This window comes from Passer montanus, unplaced genomic scaffold (genome assembly GCF_014805655.1).
Source record: "Passer montanus isolate IOZ18808 unplaced genomic scaffold, ASM1480565v1 scaffold33, whole genome shotgun sequence".
Classification (NCBI taxonomy): Eukaryota; Metazoa; Chordata; class Aves; order Passeriformes; family Passeridae; genus Passer; species Passer montanus.
In genome coordinates this window covers 9,893,958-9,908,892 of record NW_024368041.1, presented here as the reverse complement: position 1 = coordinate 9,908,892, position 14,935 = coordinate 9,893,958, and the positions used below count along the sequence as shown (strand labels likewise).

At 37.1% G+C, this 14,935-nt stretch overlaps 1 protein-coding gene and 1 long non-coding RNA gene across 4 annotated transcripts in view; both read left to right on the top strand.

Moving 5' to 3' along the window:
- Nucleotides 1-14,935, top strand: part of ZFAT (zinc finger and AT-hook domain containing) — a 76,970-nt gene that overhangs the window by 16,881 nt on the left and 45,154 nt on the right. For all 3 annotated transcript variants that reach the window (XM_039715469.1, XM_039715470.1, XM_039715471.1), the window contains exon 4: nucleotides 8,494-8,667. In XM_039715469.1, the coding sequence (XP_039571403.1) occupies nucleotides 8,494-8,667 (174 nt within the window). The remainder of the gene's footprint in view (nucleotides 1-8,493; nucleotides 8,668-14,935) is intronic.
- Nucleotides 1,486-3,247, top strand: LOC120505188. The gene is made up of 2 exons (XR_005628181.1): nucleotides 1,486-1,616; nucleotides 2,903-3,247. It is a non-coding gene; the product is annotated as an uncharacterized LOC120505188 (long non-coding RNA).

Below are 14,935 nucleotides of genomic sequence, written 5' to 3'. Positions count from 1 at the left end.
TTCCCTAAGGTCAATGTCACACATATGCAAAGTAATGGCTTAGTCCAAATTACCTTAACTTTATGATATTTGTTCAGAATAGAGCAGTTGAAGGGATGTACAGTAATATCTCCTCTATTTAACCTGCCTATTTAACTTTTCCCTAAGGTCAATGTCACACACATGCAAAGTAATGGCTTAGTCCACATTACCTTAACTTTATGTGAGTTTTGAGTTAATGGTAAAATTCAGGTTTTGCCTTTTTTACAGTTGCTCACTATGACATTGTGGATTCTGCTTGTAGACAAAATTTGCCACTGATTTTTTTTTGCAGTTTTCTGTTATTTTTCCAGTCTGTTGTGATTATACTCCATTAGTATGACAGTTTTACTTTCACATATATGTAGAATTTAACTTCTGTGGCAAAGCTTAATTAAAATGAGCTTGAAATATGTTGATAGAGCTGAGAAACTCTTGCTTTCATAAAGTACCTGGCTCTATTTTACTGTCATCAGTGGTAGAATTTTTCAACTATGCAAAATGACAATTACTGCAGCTGTCTCACCTCTGACATCCCAAGTGTCCATGCCCTCTGCTGTTTGTATGTGCTAGCTCCAGTGTTAATATTTGCATTATTTTAGAAATGTCACCTTTTCTAATGTCCTTTTAAAATAAACTCTCAGGTCAAATTATAAACTCAAATTACCTGTTCTTGACCTGTTAGCTCATTAGAGCTCCTAAATCTTATCTTCTTTGGTTTCTCTATAAAATACACTTCAAATTTTCCAAACTAAATTGCTCATCCTTTTCCTTCTTCATAAAGAAAATTGCCTCAGTTTTGGGCAGATGAAACATTTTTTGTTTATTCCCTGGTAAAAAAAAAATGGTCAAGCAACAAATCGCTTGGGGTCACCAAAACAAAGTGTTCCAGTTTTTTGAAGCTTTCTATCGTGACTGCAAACTGTGAAGCGATTGGGGGCTGGTTTTATCCTGAAAACATAATTCTTCCTTGGAATACATTTGTAAAATTCAGTCTTCAGCTGTCTGCTGATTACTGTTCCATCACAGGAAAACTTCACTTCTGGCTTTAGCATATGAACTGGTTTGAGACAACTTTTCAGTTTCTGAATATGTAGATGAAAGTAGCATGTGCATTATGATTTTCTTCAGAGAAAGTGTGAGTACAGTCAGTAGCTGGAAACACTTGGAATGGGCAAGAAACAGTGTGTTCTCTGCCTAGGGTTCTCTGTAATAGTTTCTATAATCACTTTTGCATAGTCACAGAATCACTAAGTTTGAAAAAGACATCCAAGGTCATCGAGTCCAACTGTTAACTCAGCATGATCATGTTCACCACTAAACCATGTCCCCAAGTGTCACATCCACAGACCTTGTGAACACTTCCAGGGATGTTGAGTCCACTGCTTCCTTGCACAGCCTGTTCTGATGGTTGATCACCTTTTCAATAAAGAAACTTTCCTAATATCCAATCTAAACCTCCTCTAGCACAACTTGAAGCCATTTCCTCTCATCCTGTCTCTTGTTACCTGGGAGAAGAGGCAAACTGCACCTGGCTACAGCCTCCTGTCTGGCAGTTGTAGGGAGTGATAAAGTCCCCATGGAACCTCTGCTCCAGGGTGAGCACCCCCAGCTCCCTCAGCTGCTCCTCACCAGACTTGTGCTCCAGACCCTTCCCCAGCTCCATTGCCCTTCTCTGGACCTGCTCCAGCCCCTGAATGTCCTTCTTGCAGTGAAGAGCCCAAAACTGAGCACAGGATTTGAGGTGTGACCTCACCATTACTGAGTACAGGGGGACAGTCCCTGCCCTGGTCCTGCTGGCTACATTAATTTTAATAATGTGTCAAGGTGCCATTTGCCTTCTTGCCCGCCTGGGCACATTTCTGGCTCATGTTCAGCCACTGTTGACCCACAGCTCCAGGTCCCTTTCTGCCAGGCAGTTTTCCAGCCCCTCTGCCCCCAGTCTGGAGCACAGCATGGAGCAATTGTGACCCAAGGGCAGGACCTGGCACTTTGCCTTATGGAACTTCACACAGTTGGCCTCAGTCCATTGATCCAGCCTGTGCAGATCCCTCTGCAGAGCCCTCCTGCTTCATAGCATGGCATGAGGTGGCTTTTTTTGTTGTTCTGCTCTTTTCTTAATGTTTCCTTTATATTATGGTAGATTTTTCTGACTCCTGCTTACCATTAAACTTAGGTTTTCAGGTGAGTATTTAGAAATACAGACAGATCTTTCTTGTACTCTGAGTCAATTTAGAACCCATCATTTTATTAGTAATTTTTTTTCTTGAATCCACTGTTGCCAGTTTTCCTAGAGCTAGATGGAAGATTTTATTGAAGGTCTTTGAATCTTCCAGAAATATAATACCTGCTTCTGCATGTCAGAGACAGTTCAAAATAGATGGCTAAAATTCACAAGCAGATTTGGCTGCAGGCTCTTCTCACTTAGTGTTTGACATTTTACCTAGTACATAGGGTTGTTTTTTTTCTTTTTATCCTTGTATTTTCCTACTTGAAATTACTAATCTGTTTTTTTTTAATGCTTCTGAGATATTTCTATAGTTTTAAAGTTTATACCACCTTCTCATGCTTTTAATTTCTTGCAAAACTTAGCACTCTGTGGACATCTGGTTAGTAGTCAGATGTTTTCACTTTGCACTGTGTCTGGCTGCAATGGAGTTAACTTCTTCATAGCAGCTCATATGATGCAGTGTTTTATATTTTTTACTAAAATAATGTTTTGGCTATTGCTAAAATATGCTAAGCATGAAAATATTAAAAATATATATATTTAGTTCTTCAGTGTGATATTCTCTACTCAAAGAAATCTAATATATGTTTTGAGCTGGAGCTGAAGTATTCATAGAGGTTTCCAAGTAATAAAATGTTTTGCTGTCTTTTATAGGTTGGCAAGAAAAGTGCTGAAATCCCTAACATGACCAGCATTAAAAACAAATAAATCACTAGAAAACTCTAGTTGAAACTGGACTTGAAACTTCATTGAAACTGCACATGTATTGGTCAGAGGAATAGCGGGTGATGCAGGGGGCCTCTGCTGTTCCTTGCTTCTGTAATTAGTGATCTGCACTGATCTCTGAGATCGGTGACTCACTGGTAGTTCTCCTGCTCTTTCCAGAGTCACCAGGCCCTGCTGGTTACTGACACCCTCTGTGCCTCTAATTTGATGCTTTAAAGCATAATGATTGCCTTCACCTTGTGGGCCCATTCACTAAGGAAAAAAAAAAAAAAAGGCTGTATTTTTTTCAAATCTGAAAGAGTTGACCCTGCCTGGACTCCTGGGTGCCCAGGAAGCAGCTCCTCAGCTGGACTGGAAAGGGAAAATACAACAAAAGGCTTGTGGGGAGAGATCGCTCACCAGTTACCATCACAGGAAAAACAGACACAACCTGGTGAAATTAGCTTATTACCAATCAAACGAGAGCAGGATAATGAGGAATGAGCCCAAATCTCCATCAGAGAAGCCAAACTGTATCTCCTCTGCTACCAAAACATGGCCACACAAAGCCAATACAGCACAGGATTAAAAAATGTCTACTGTATTTCCAATTTCCCCTTGTACATGCTTAATAAACTTACTTTTATATGTGCCTGAGCAAGTTGCTGTTTTGTAAGCCAGACTGTGTGTACACCTATTTCTGTTTTAAACAAAATTAACAATTCTGACTAATTATTTTGGATCTGGCTGGCAAGGACATTTGATGGCTGGGGGATGGCATTTCGGTGGAAGACAGATTAGTCCCTTCTCTGGAGTGAACCATTCAATCCTCCTGAAGTGGGAGCCTGTATATCTTAAAGATGTCACTTTTGGCCTTAGTTTAAAATGGTTTTGCCATCAGCTGGCTTCTAATTTAAATTAATTCTTCCTGCAAGTAGAATGTCATTCTCCGCAGGAGAAACAAATGCCTGTGTTAATTTCAAATGGCCAGTTCACTTTTTTCTTTCCAAGATGCTTTCCTGCTGCTATAAAGTATCACTTCTTAGAGGCTAAAAAATAGTAATTTGAATGAAGAGTAGTTTAAAAACATGCCAGTTAAGTCTGTGTAGCTATGCCTGTGAAATGTCATACATCCAATTAAAAATGCGGAGAGCAATCCCTTCAATTAATGACTCCAAGAGAATCCTGGGACAGATGAAGGATGCAGTTTGATGGGACTCAGGAAGCCCTGATGAAGTCAGAGCTAGCAGTAGCTCTGCTGATCAGCAGCCCTGACCATTCCTGGATTGTGTTTGAGGCGCCGGGGAGAGGAGGGCACCCTGTCCGTCCGTCCGTCTGTCTGTCTGTTGGATCCAGGTGCCAGCTGACTGAGTGCTGAGCTGGCTGCTCAGCAAGGGAGGTGCACAGTGAGACAGTTTGTCTAAACAAACCCCTTCAGGAGCAAGCAAAGGCTTTTGCTGCCTGGGGAAGCTCAGCTTAGCTGTTCCAAGTGGCATATACTCCATTTTCTCATAAATCATCTTAAAATGGTGTTCCTTTATAACCCATGGTAGTTATTATAGAGTAGAACTCTCCTAGTTAAGATGGACAAAGCATTTATTTGACACTCTAATCCATGACCCTAACAGTGAAGGAATTTTTTCCATGAAGGCAGCTAAATACTGATGACATGGCCACATATTATAGAAAGGCTGTTTGAGCCCTGTGGTCAAAGTTGAAGCTCTGTTTCATTAAAACATATTTTTGTGTGCCTTTCAATTCTTTTCTAAAGCACACCTTCCACTTCAGGGTTTTGTTTTTTTTTGGTGTACAGAGTTCAGGGACAAAACAGCTGCCATTGAGAATTAAGGTGTTTGTTCATTTGGGGATTTTATAGGGAGTGTTGGTTTGAAGGATTTTTAAGTCTCAGGTTACACACAGACCACAAAATAGTTCTCTTTGTAGCAAAAAGTGTTGTAAATATGTACACCCCAGCTCCTTATCAACAAATTGTTTCTGGAAGATGTTTCTTCCTCTCAGACAGGGGTAGATGCCATCAGCAGGCATCAAATTAGTGAATAATTTTAATATTTAAATATAAGAACTAGATCATTGTAGAAAGAGAAATTTTTTTTGTAAATCAGGTATCATGTGAGGGTGAGAATGTTCTTACAGATCCTCAGCACTAGTAGCAGATGTACAATTAGGAAATGAGTGGAGTTTTCTCACTGCTGTTTCTTACCAATCTCTGTGGGCTTTTTTTGTGTTAACTGAGATTGCACAACACTCAGTAGATTCCTCACACCTTTGCTCCTACTGAATGTACTCCTCCTGTTAGGGGATGGGTGTTTTCAACTCGTATTGAAAAAGCTGAGATATTTTTTGTCATATAGGCAGTTGAGATTGAGTTCTTTGTTTGAAGTACTTACCATCTTTGGGTTTTCCAGGAAAAAATTTTTTATGGCCATAATTTTTAGTGCTTAGCCTACCTGCACAAATATTCTATGCATATGAAACAACACCATTTTAACAAATAAATATTTTGATACTGCAATTCTGTATGTTGTTTTTAAGTCTTTTAAAATAGTATTTGTGGTCTGGTTTGAAAGCAGGGAGACAGTCAGCAATGTTTATTGTAATACATCTCTTCAGCTTGGCCCTTGGTTGGACTGGAAGAACTGCCAAACTGATCTGCCTGACAGAGGCAAGTCAGGAAAGAAAAACAATGTGAAACATTTGTTGGCTACTGTGGTCCTAGTTGTTCACTAATATGGATCACAAACTCAAATGTGTGGTTCTCCTTTTTTTAGTAGAAATTAGTAGAATTCCAATACTCAAAAGTTTATAGAGTTGCATATTACCATGAAAAGATAATAAATGGTTTTGTTATTTGTCTTCAGCCACTTTACTTCATCATTAACCTGATTAATGGTTAGAATATTTCTAATGGTTAGAAAGAAGAGTTTAGGAGTAAAGTGCTTGGATTCTATTCATGTAGCTGCTAGGAATTACATGATCCTAGCATGTGGAGAAAATTCCATTCCCCTCATCAGAGCTTTCATTCCAATATATGCTTCTGGCTTTCTTTTAGCTAGAGCATGTTTTGTCCATAGGCATATAAAATCATTTGGGTTTTTTTTCCTAATGCTTTTCAGTTTTGCTTACCGTCTACTGAACAAAAGCAGAGTAATTAATTAATTAATTAGTTAAGCCAGTATGTGAAGCACCCTCAGGGAAACATTTCAATAAGCAGATTACATTCTCAGGCACATGGTGTGGCTCTTGGGAACAGTCCTGTGCAGGGCCAGGAGTTGGACTCCATGATCCTTGTGGGTCCCTTCCAACTCAGTTTATTCTGTGGTTCTGTGTATTCTGATTCTTTATGAGAAAACTTTTTTGTGTTGGTAACCTAGTCCTGCTGAGAAATTTGTGATGATTCATTTTATTCTTGCTAATAAACTAACAGAGGCTGTTTAATGAAGAAAATGTGAAAATATGTGTTTGTTTCATAGAATCGCTAAGGTTGGAAAAGAACTGTAAGATAGAGTCCAACTGTTTTCTTCCACCCCTGCTCAGCACACCTAAAGAAACCACTGCACAAGCAGGTTCTGTTTGAAGGGGATTTGTCTTTATCTTCAAATATCCCTTTCAAGTATTGCAGAAAAATATCAGTGTTAGAACTGTGTGCTTTTAGTATAAATGAATAATTTACAACTATATTAAGGAGTTAAATGGGGACATTATAAAACTCTTTATACCTCTAAAGCAGCAATATTTTCCAAAATCATAGAAGCCCACAGAGAAGAACCTAGTTGAGAAGAAGCATAGATCAAGGAATTTTTTGTAATGAAATTGGAAAAATCATTAGTAGGTGTTGAAAAGCTGGGGGCTCCCTGGACAGAGGAGCTGGAAGCTGGGCACAACCATGGCTGGCTGTGTTTGAATTCAGTTTGCTTTTTCATTGTTCCTCATTCTGGAGACTCTAAATACTAATTTCAGGCATAGAGTTTGGTATTAAATCAGTGCCAGTTGTCAGCGTACAGACTTCTGTCTTAGGATTCCTGAGAAAGCTAAACTTCTTCTTGCACACCTTGTTTCCTTCTGGTTCTGTGTCTAGCAAAGAAATTATGGTTTATACAAGTTATGTGATCAGCTTTACCCATGCTGCTTCAGCTTCTGCTTGTGACCTTGATTTTTGTAAGGAGCAGCCAGGACACTTTAAACCTTTGTTCCATTAGAGTCAGGCCACAGAGAGTCTTTGTTTCCATCTCAGCTGAGTATTTACAAAATATTACTGGAATTAAAACAGCTGCTTCCATGTTGCATATCTTTTCACTCCTTCTGCTGTTTGCATGACAGAAACAAGTCTGGACACACTACAGCTTTGTGGTTGTTGTTTTTTTATTTATATTTTGTTTTCCTATCTCATTATGGCAGATACAGCATATAGAGCAATGGAATTTCTCACTCTGGAGATTGAATCAACTGATGTAGATTGAGAGAGGAAAAAAAAAAAGAAAAAAATCACTGGGTTTATTTATCATTTTCTTCCACTAGTTTCTTCTTTCCTTGTTCATTGCCTTTGGAACATTTGCATAATGCCTTAATTTGCCAACTTTGTTTTTTTCTTGTCTGCATCTTCTACCACTTCATCTAATATAAGAAATTTCATTTGTATATGCTTAAGAGTTCTCTGTTTTTTCATCTATTCTGCTAATTATTTATCTACAAAGACACTGTTGGGTTTTTTTAACTTTTATTTTTATTATTTAAAATTTCAGTAAAGGAATTAATCATTTGCTTTAAAAAAGAAATCAGCTGATTACTGGCTATTCATTGTTATCTCCGAAGAATGTTTTGTATACAACTGTTGTGTGGCTTTCTAGTTAACAGGTTGAAAACTTGTCCTATTTAAGAGGTTGAAGACATTCTGAACAGCAGCAGGGAATGATTTGGAAGTTCAGGCCTTCAAAATGAGGAGTTACATGTCGAGAGTTAGGTTGAACCAAAGAACTATTTTGAACCCTAATTATTCTTGAATCAACACTAAAAAGAAAATTATGTTTCTGGCTGTTGATTTACAATAACAAGAGCAAAAGAAAGTCTAATCCAAAGAGATTGTCAAAAGACTTTCCCTTAAATAAGATGGATAATGAATCCAGTACTAGAAAAAAGAATCCTAAGATTGTCAGAACAATTAAATATGGAAAATATAAAAAGAAATTGTTCATTAATTGCAAAATCGTGAGAACTTCAGTGAAGTTTATAGCATTTTCACAGAAATCCACAATAATGTGAATGAATTTAGACACATGTTTCTGAGTGTTCATTTTTAATTTTGATTTTTTTTTTCTCTTATTTTCTTTGTTTGTAAAAGTATCATACTAGTTTTATTAAATAGAGGGGAAAAAAGTTCTTCTTTAGGGATCATGCAGCACATCTTGTTTTGATAACATCCTTCTTTCTACTGGAGCCTAAATTTTCTCCCCATTTGTTCTTGCAATGTTTTACCTGCATTGCTTTTGTACATAGTTACCTTCTTTTTGATGTTTGCTCTTTAGGTAATGATTCTGACGTTGACCTTGACAGGAAGGAAGATGAGCGAGAAAAAACTCCCAAGAGGCCCAGAGCTCAGAAAACAGAGAAAACAGCATCAACTAAGGAGACTGAGCAGGTTTCAGGAGCTAAAAATCCTATTATAAGTGTGGTTTTGACAGCCCATGAAACTATTCCAGGTAATCAAAATCACCAATTATATAATTTTTTTTTTAATTATGCTGACACTCTATGAAACACTCACTGGTCTAAGACAAAATTGTTTAGAATATTTAGTGTATGAAAAATATTTAGCATTATTTGTTTATCTTGATAGTGTCCACCTCTGGCAGCTATATAATTGTAGAACTTCAGTCACATTTCTATGTAGGTACAATAAAAGCTGGACCTGGCTGTAGTTAACCTCAGTTACTGAATTAACATCAGTTATGTTTAGTCCCTCAATAGTTTTAAAGAAAATGCTAAAACACTGACCAGAGAACAGAAAAGTGCATATATATTTGAAAATCAAGTTCTGTATAATGATTAAAGGATTCAAACAATTTAGTTAAACCTAGATTTGCATTTGACTGTTTATATAAACCATTAACTGGTTACAAACCATTAACCATTCTGACTGACTGTCAGAATCCCTTTTTTATAGTTTTGTGTATTATTTTCAGCTTTGCAGTTTTGTTCTCCTTTTCGTTATTGCTGACATTTCTGAGCATTTGTTTTGCTTATAACTATCAGAAGAACTTTAAGGTCTTCATTTTGTTGTTGTGGGTGGGAAGCTAGCAGGATTCTCTGTGTTCTTAATGTCTTTTGATATTGAGATATGTGATATGCTGATTCAGGGACTCATGGAGGTTTAAGTAAATTAACACCTTTAGGTGTTAATTTATGGATATAGACAAACCTCCCTTCCTCAGGGCTTTTGGAAAGACCCATAACTGGAAATTCCCCTTTCCTGGTGTAAATTTTATGCACTTTATAAGAGTTTTTATCTTAGACCTTTGCATTTCTAGACTAGGACTAGAAGAATTTCCAAGAGGGGAAGGAAAGACATGGTGGATAATGCAATCAAAGATCCATTTCCTTACAAAACTGGCCTAAAAAGGCAAGTGAAATAATAATAAATACAGATAATGAAGCAAATGTAGGAAGCAAGTAATGTAGAAGAGGAATGTAAATCTAGTAGGTGTTGTTGCCTTAATTACTGCCTAGTAAAATTTTTCTTTGAAAAATCAAAATTTTTGAGGTACTCAACTCAAACTTTGGAGGCCCTTGGGCATATTACATCAAACATTCAGAAGGCTTTAATGAACCAAAGGGATTTATGGTCAAGTATGAAGCTACAGCAGTTTTTGAAGATCTTCTTATCTCTTTGACTGACAATTAATAATCTTATTACATTCAAGTTCCCAGCTAAATTACGTGTAATAAAAAGTCAGTACTCTTCAAAAAGTTATGAATTGTCATGCAACTTTTCAGAATTTGGAAATTGTAGAAGAAACTATATAAGTGATTAAAGATTCAAAAGAAAAATACTTAATGCAATTATTATATAATTTATTTTTCATTTATTTTCCTTTTATTTTTTCCATTAATTTCTACAATCTAACTATATCTTAATGTCACTAGCAATTCTTAGACAGTTCCCCTTGCTCAGTAATACTTAAATGTCTGGAGTTTTTAATAAAGATCTTTCACAGACTTTTACATAGTCAATTTTGTGGAGATTTATCTTGTGCTGAAGAGATTTACTGCTGTACACTGCTGTTGAAGAATATAAATAGATAAAATAGTTCTCCCTTCTCTTCTGCTTTCTTTGTACTAGACATCTGTAAAGTTAAGTTAAACATAGAGTTCCTTAAGCACTATCTAAACTTAAGTCCTTTCTCTGCAGGCATTAACAATCTGTTACCTAGTTTTGAGGGTGCATGGAAATATCCCTTTTTGTGTCCATTACAGTAAAATTCTGTTGGAAGATTTCAAATGGCAATTAGAAAAATAGAGAAGGCCTTGAGAATTAGCTGTATTTTATTCCCAGTACTAAGGGACTACTTAGACTGTATTTTTCTCCTATTAAATAAAAGATTCTTTTAGAAGTATTGCATTGACACTTTGCTGTAACTTTGCTAAACACTAATGAGGTTTGGGACAATGCTTTGTATAATTCAGATTATGACTAAATGGATGTTTTCAAAATCCCTTTGAACAAACAGGATCAGTCAGTTTTTAACTTCCCAGAAAGGACATTTGGGCAGCTTTGATTTTCCCTACTGTTCCTCTTCTGTATTTTTTTCCTGGGAGGCATATGAAAGGTAATGGATTTACAGCTATAGAAATCTGAAAGCTGGCATTAACCCAGAGTAAATACAGTTTGAATAAAATTTGTAGATTTTTTTCAGTGCAGGCCTTGAAGTTCTTTGACAGGCTTGAGAAGTGAGCCTGGGCAAAGCTCCTGCAGGGCAAGGCCAAGCACAGGGTCCTGTCCCTGGACGTGGAGTGATTGCATAAGGGAAAATAGCCTCAAACTGGAAAAGGGTAGTTTTAGATTAGGTTATTATGGTCGATGCTTTGTGTGAGGAGACACAAATCTTGACTCCATGTTTCAGAAGGCTGATTTATTATATTATGATATATGTTATATTACAATGCTACATTAAAAACTATACTAAAAAGAACAGAGAGAGAAGGATTCATCAGAAGGCTAGAGAGAACAAGAATGGAATGATAACAAAGGCTTGTGACACTCAGAGTCCGAGCTGACTGTGATTGGCCATTAATTAGAAACAACCAACGTGCCCCAATCACAGGTGCACCTGTTGGTAAACAATGTCCAGACCACATTCCACGGCCATCAGATAGTTAATTGTTTTCATTTCTTCTCTGAGGCTTCTCAACTAGAATAGGAGAAAAATCCTAGCAAAGGATTTTTCATAAAACATCATGGCTACAGGTTATAGGAAGAATTTCTTCACTGTGAGGGTGATGAGGCATGGAAAAGTTTGCTCAGAGAATTTGTGGGTGCCTCATCCCTGGAAGTGCTCAAGGCCAGGTTGGATGGGACTTTGAGCAGTCTGGTCTAGTGGAAGGTGGCTCTGCTCACAGCAGGCAGATTGGAATTAGGTGACCTTTGAGGTCCCTTCCTACCCAAACCACTCCATGGTTTTATAACTGGAGGCATGTGGAGACCTTCAAGAGAAGGAGTGCTGAGTTCCTGAGCACACCAAGGCATCAGATCAAACACAGGACAGTTTTTTGTAAGCATCACAATTAAGAGAGGGAATAACTACAATGATATGCATATCTGAAAATTGTTTTGAATGGCAGACACTTTTTTTTTAAGTCTGTTTTTAAGAACAAGTGAATAAAATTGTCCAAATATTCCATCTTCTGGGGTTTAATGTCTTTTGTTTCCCAAGTTTAAATTCTGTAAATTATCAAGGTGTCAAAAACCAATTTATTATTCATGCTCAGTTAGTTTGATTCAGGAGAGATGTGAGCATTTAAATTACTATTCTGTGTAAATTCTGTAATATTTTAAAGACTCAGCTTGTTACTAGGAGATTAGTTTTAAGTTCCTGTGAAGATGGCCAGTGGTAGATTATTTTTTTGTTTGTTTGTTTTCAAGAAATACAAAAATATCATGAAGTATTCAGTTTTTTGAGAATAATTATTTTTTGTTTTCTAAAGGAGTTGGATTTTTTTTCATCTAGAAATTCTTAATACAACACCATGAAGGCTTTTCTCTCCCTGATTTCCACTGTTCATAAAAATCCTGAGTTCTCACCTGAGTTCTTGTGCTACTGTGTGAGAAGATTCTGTCTGTAATCTACGAACACCTAGTTCCTTCTTCCATTGAAATTTTTGGGCAGTGGGGAAGAAGTGGAAGAATATAATTTTGCCTATTATTTGGAACTGGATTAGTTTAACTGGTGGCAGTCTTCTTAACTGATAACAGTCTTTTTTGTTTAAGATAATTTCTGTTGTGTAGCTCATGGAATGATGGTTGTGGGTTTATGGCACATCTGAATGGATTTAGTATCAGGCAAAATGATCCTCCTGAGGAAAGGAGGAGGACTGGGACTGCCCCTTTTCAGAGTATCTTGGTCACTAAGTACAGACTGCTGTCACAAGCAAGTGTTGTTCTCCAGCCCCAGTTTTGTGCCTGTTTATGCACTTCTGTAGTGAAGCACACTAGAAAATTAATAATGTATTTGCAGAAGGAGAGATATGGTGTAGATTTTAGGTGGATCCCCTCTCTAACCCTATTCATGAGCTCCTGGGCTGGTTCTTTTCAGGCATCACCAACATGTAGTTGCATGGAGGGCCAGAGAAAAGATGCTGTCCTTATGCTGACTTAAAGCAAACGTTGAATTAGGCAAGGTTAGGAAAATGAAACCTTTCCCCTCTGAATGTGAGCAGGTGTGCATGTTATTGTGGGTTTACAGATTGAATTAGCTCAGCCAATCTAATGTCCAGCTCTGGTGAAAAGAGGAATCTTCATACTCACATACATGGGTCTGTGTTTCTATTTTTGTCTAAATGGGTTCAGTCTCTGGGTGACCTAACCTACACAAATGATAAATGGTCCTTTTGCTTTTTTTTAGCTTTATTTTGGGGTTAGAGATACCTTTACTTGGAGAGCTTTGGGATTATTGGTAGGGTTGGTTTCTGATTATTTGACTTTCAGGACTACTTATTATGGATCACACATATTTGGAGCACATTTCGCAGGATATTGTGCAAGCTGGAAAAACACATTCCTTCAAAAAGAGACTGAAAGAAACAAATATTCACTTCATATCCATAGCACATTATTTTAACTGTACAGACCAAAGTTATGGTCTGTGCAGTTAAAATCTGTTACATATACTTACATTATGAAGACTTTTTTTATATACTTTAATTTCAGCTAAAGTTCTTTTTTAAAACAATAAATGTTGGTCTAAAGGCAGCATGCAGCATCTCTATAGGAAAGAAAAAAGGCACTTACTATGTAAAGTCTCATGGATTCTGACAGTTGTCGAGCTGGTGTTTGCATTAGATTATTACATTTAATATATATCAATTAATTTGTCTAAGCCCCATTTTGAATGCATTTATATTTTCAGTCTCTGTGGCATTATGCAGTAATTGTTCTATAACTTAATTACATGTGGGGTGAAAGTGCATATTCTTTTAGTTTAAGTCTTCATTGAACTGTTTTTTGTGGGTTGCAAGATAATGATTTTTCGCACTTTTTTTCACAGTATTGCTAATTACAGAGTTTTTTCTGATATTTAACTTCCAGTTGCGTCTTTTTCAAGCTGAAGGTCTCCGAATTCTGTATCCCTTTCCCAAACAAAATACTTGTGATTTTGTCTTTGTTACTGTTTTCTGGTTCTTCTTTATAATTTTTTGTGATCTCTACTTGAAGCTTTAAGACGTTTGCAGAATTTAGTTAATTAATAGAAATTAGGTTGATGTTCTTTCCTGGTTTATTTCTGATCCATTCCTAATAATTCTATTACTTTTTAGACTGTTGATAAGTATTGGAGAACTCTGTAGTGAAGGTCAGGCTGTTTTTCTAAGGGACAGACTGTAAGACACTGGAGGCCATCTCTGAGTTTGAGCCAGAGATGAGGCTCACTGGGTAATGCTTATCTGTAGAAGCTGCTGTCAGAATGCCATGAAGAACTCAAATCTTATTCTTCTGAAGGCAGATTTACTTAGGTGATATTGACTGAAAAGAGGAAAGCAAAAGGCATAAATAAAGTCTAGTAAACTAAAGTCGATTCTGCCTTTAAAATAGAGATATGATAGTGCTGGAGGAAGGATTTTTCTGAAAGAAATTATCAGTACAGTAAACTTTTTTACCCTGATATTTATATGCTTTGACTTCTTGAAATGATTGCCTAGGGAAGCAGGAAAACCTTTATCTTCTTTAGTGGCATTTGATGTTTTTAATGAAAAATAAGACCTTGTATGTGTTTGCCTTGTTCTTAGGCATTTCCCTAACCTGAATACTGAGGGCATTCTTTTGGGATTTGGAACATCTGGGGACTAGGCTGGGTAGAGCCTAGGAACCAATTTTCTCACTTCCTGGGCATGGGCTGTAGTCATTAGTTTGTGATTTAGTGGAGGTTGCTGTGGCTGCTGGTCTGTTGGCACCCTCAGTCAGCATCCCAAGTGGATGGAGGCATCTAATGTTTCTTAATGCTTCCCTGTCTTCTAAGGGTGGGAAGTAGCAACCTCCCACTAGGGGACATGATTGCCTTTTGTGAGCAGGTACTTCATCAGCATGACAGAAAAGCTGAATCTCCCTCTTCAAGTTTTTAAAGACATTTGTCTCTCTGTGAAATGCATAGGTAATTTAGAGGCAGTAACATGAGGATAACCTTGGAGCATTCTTTCCACTCAAAGTATGCAAAATACTGGTATTTATTTAGTGAGTATATATTCAGTTCACCCAATTTA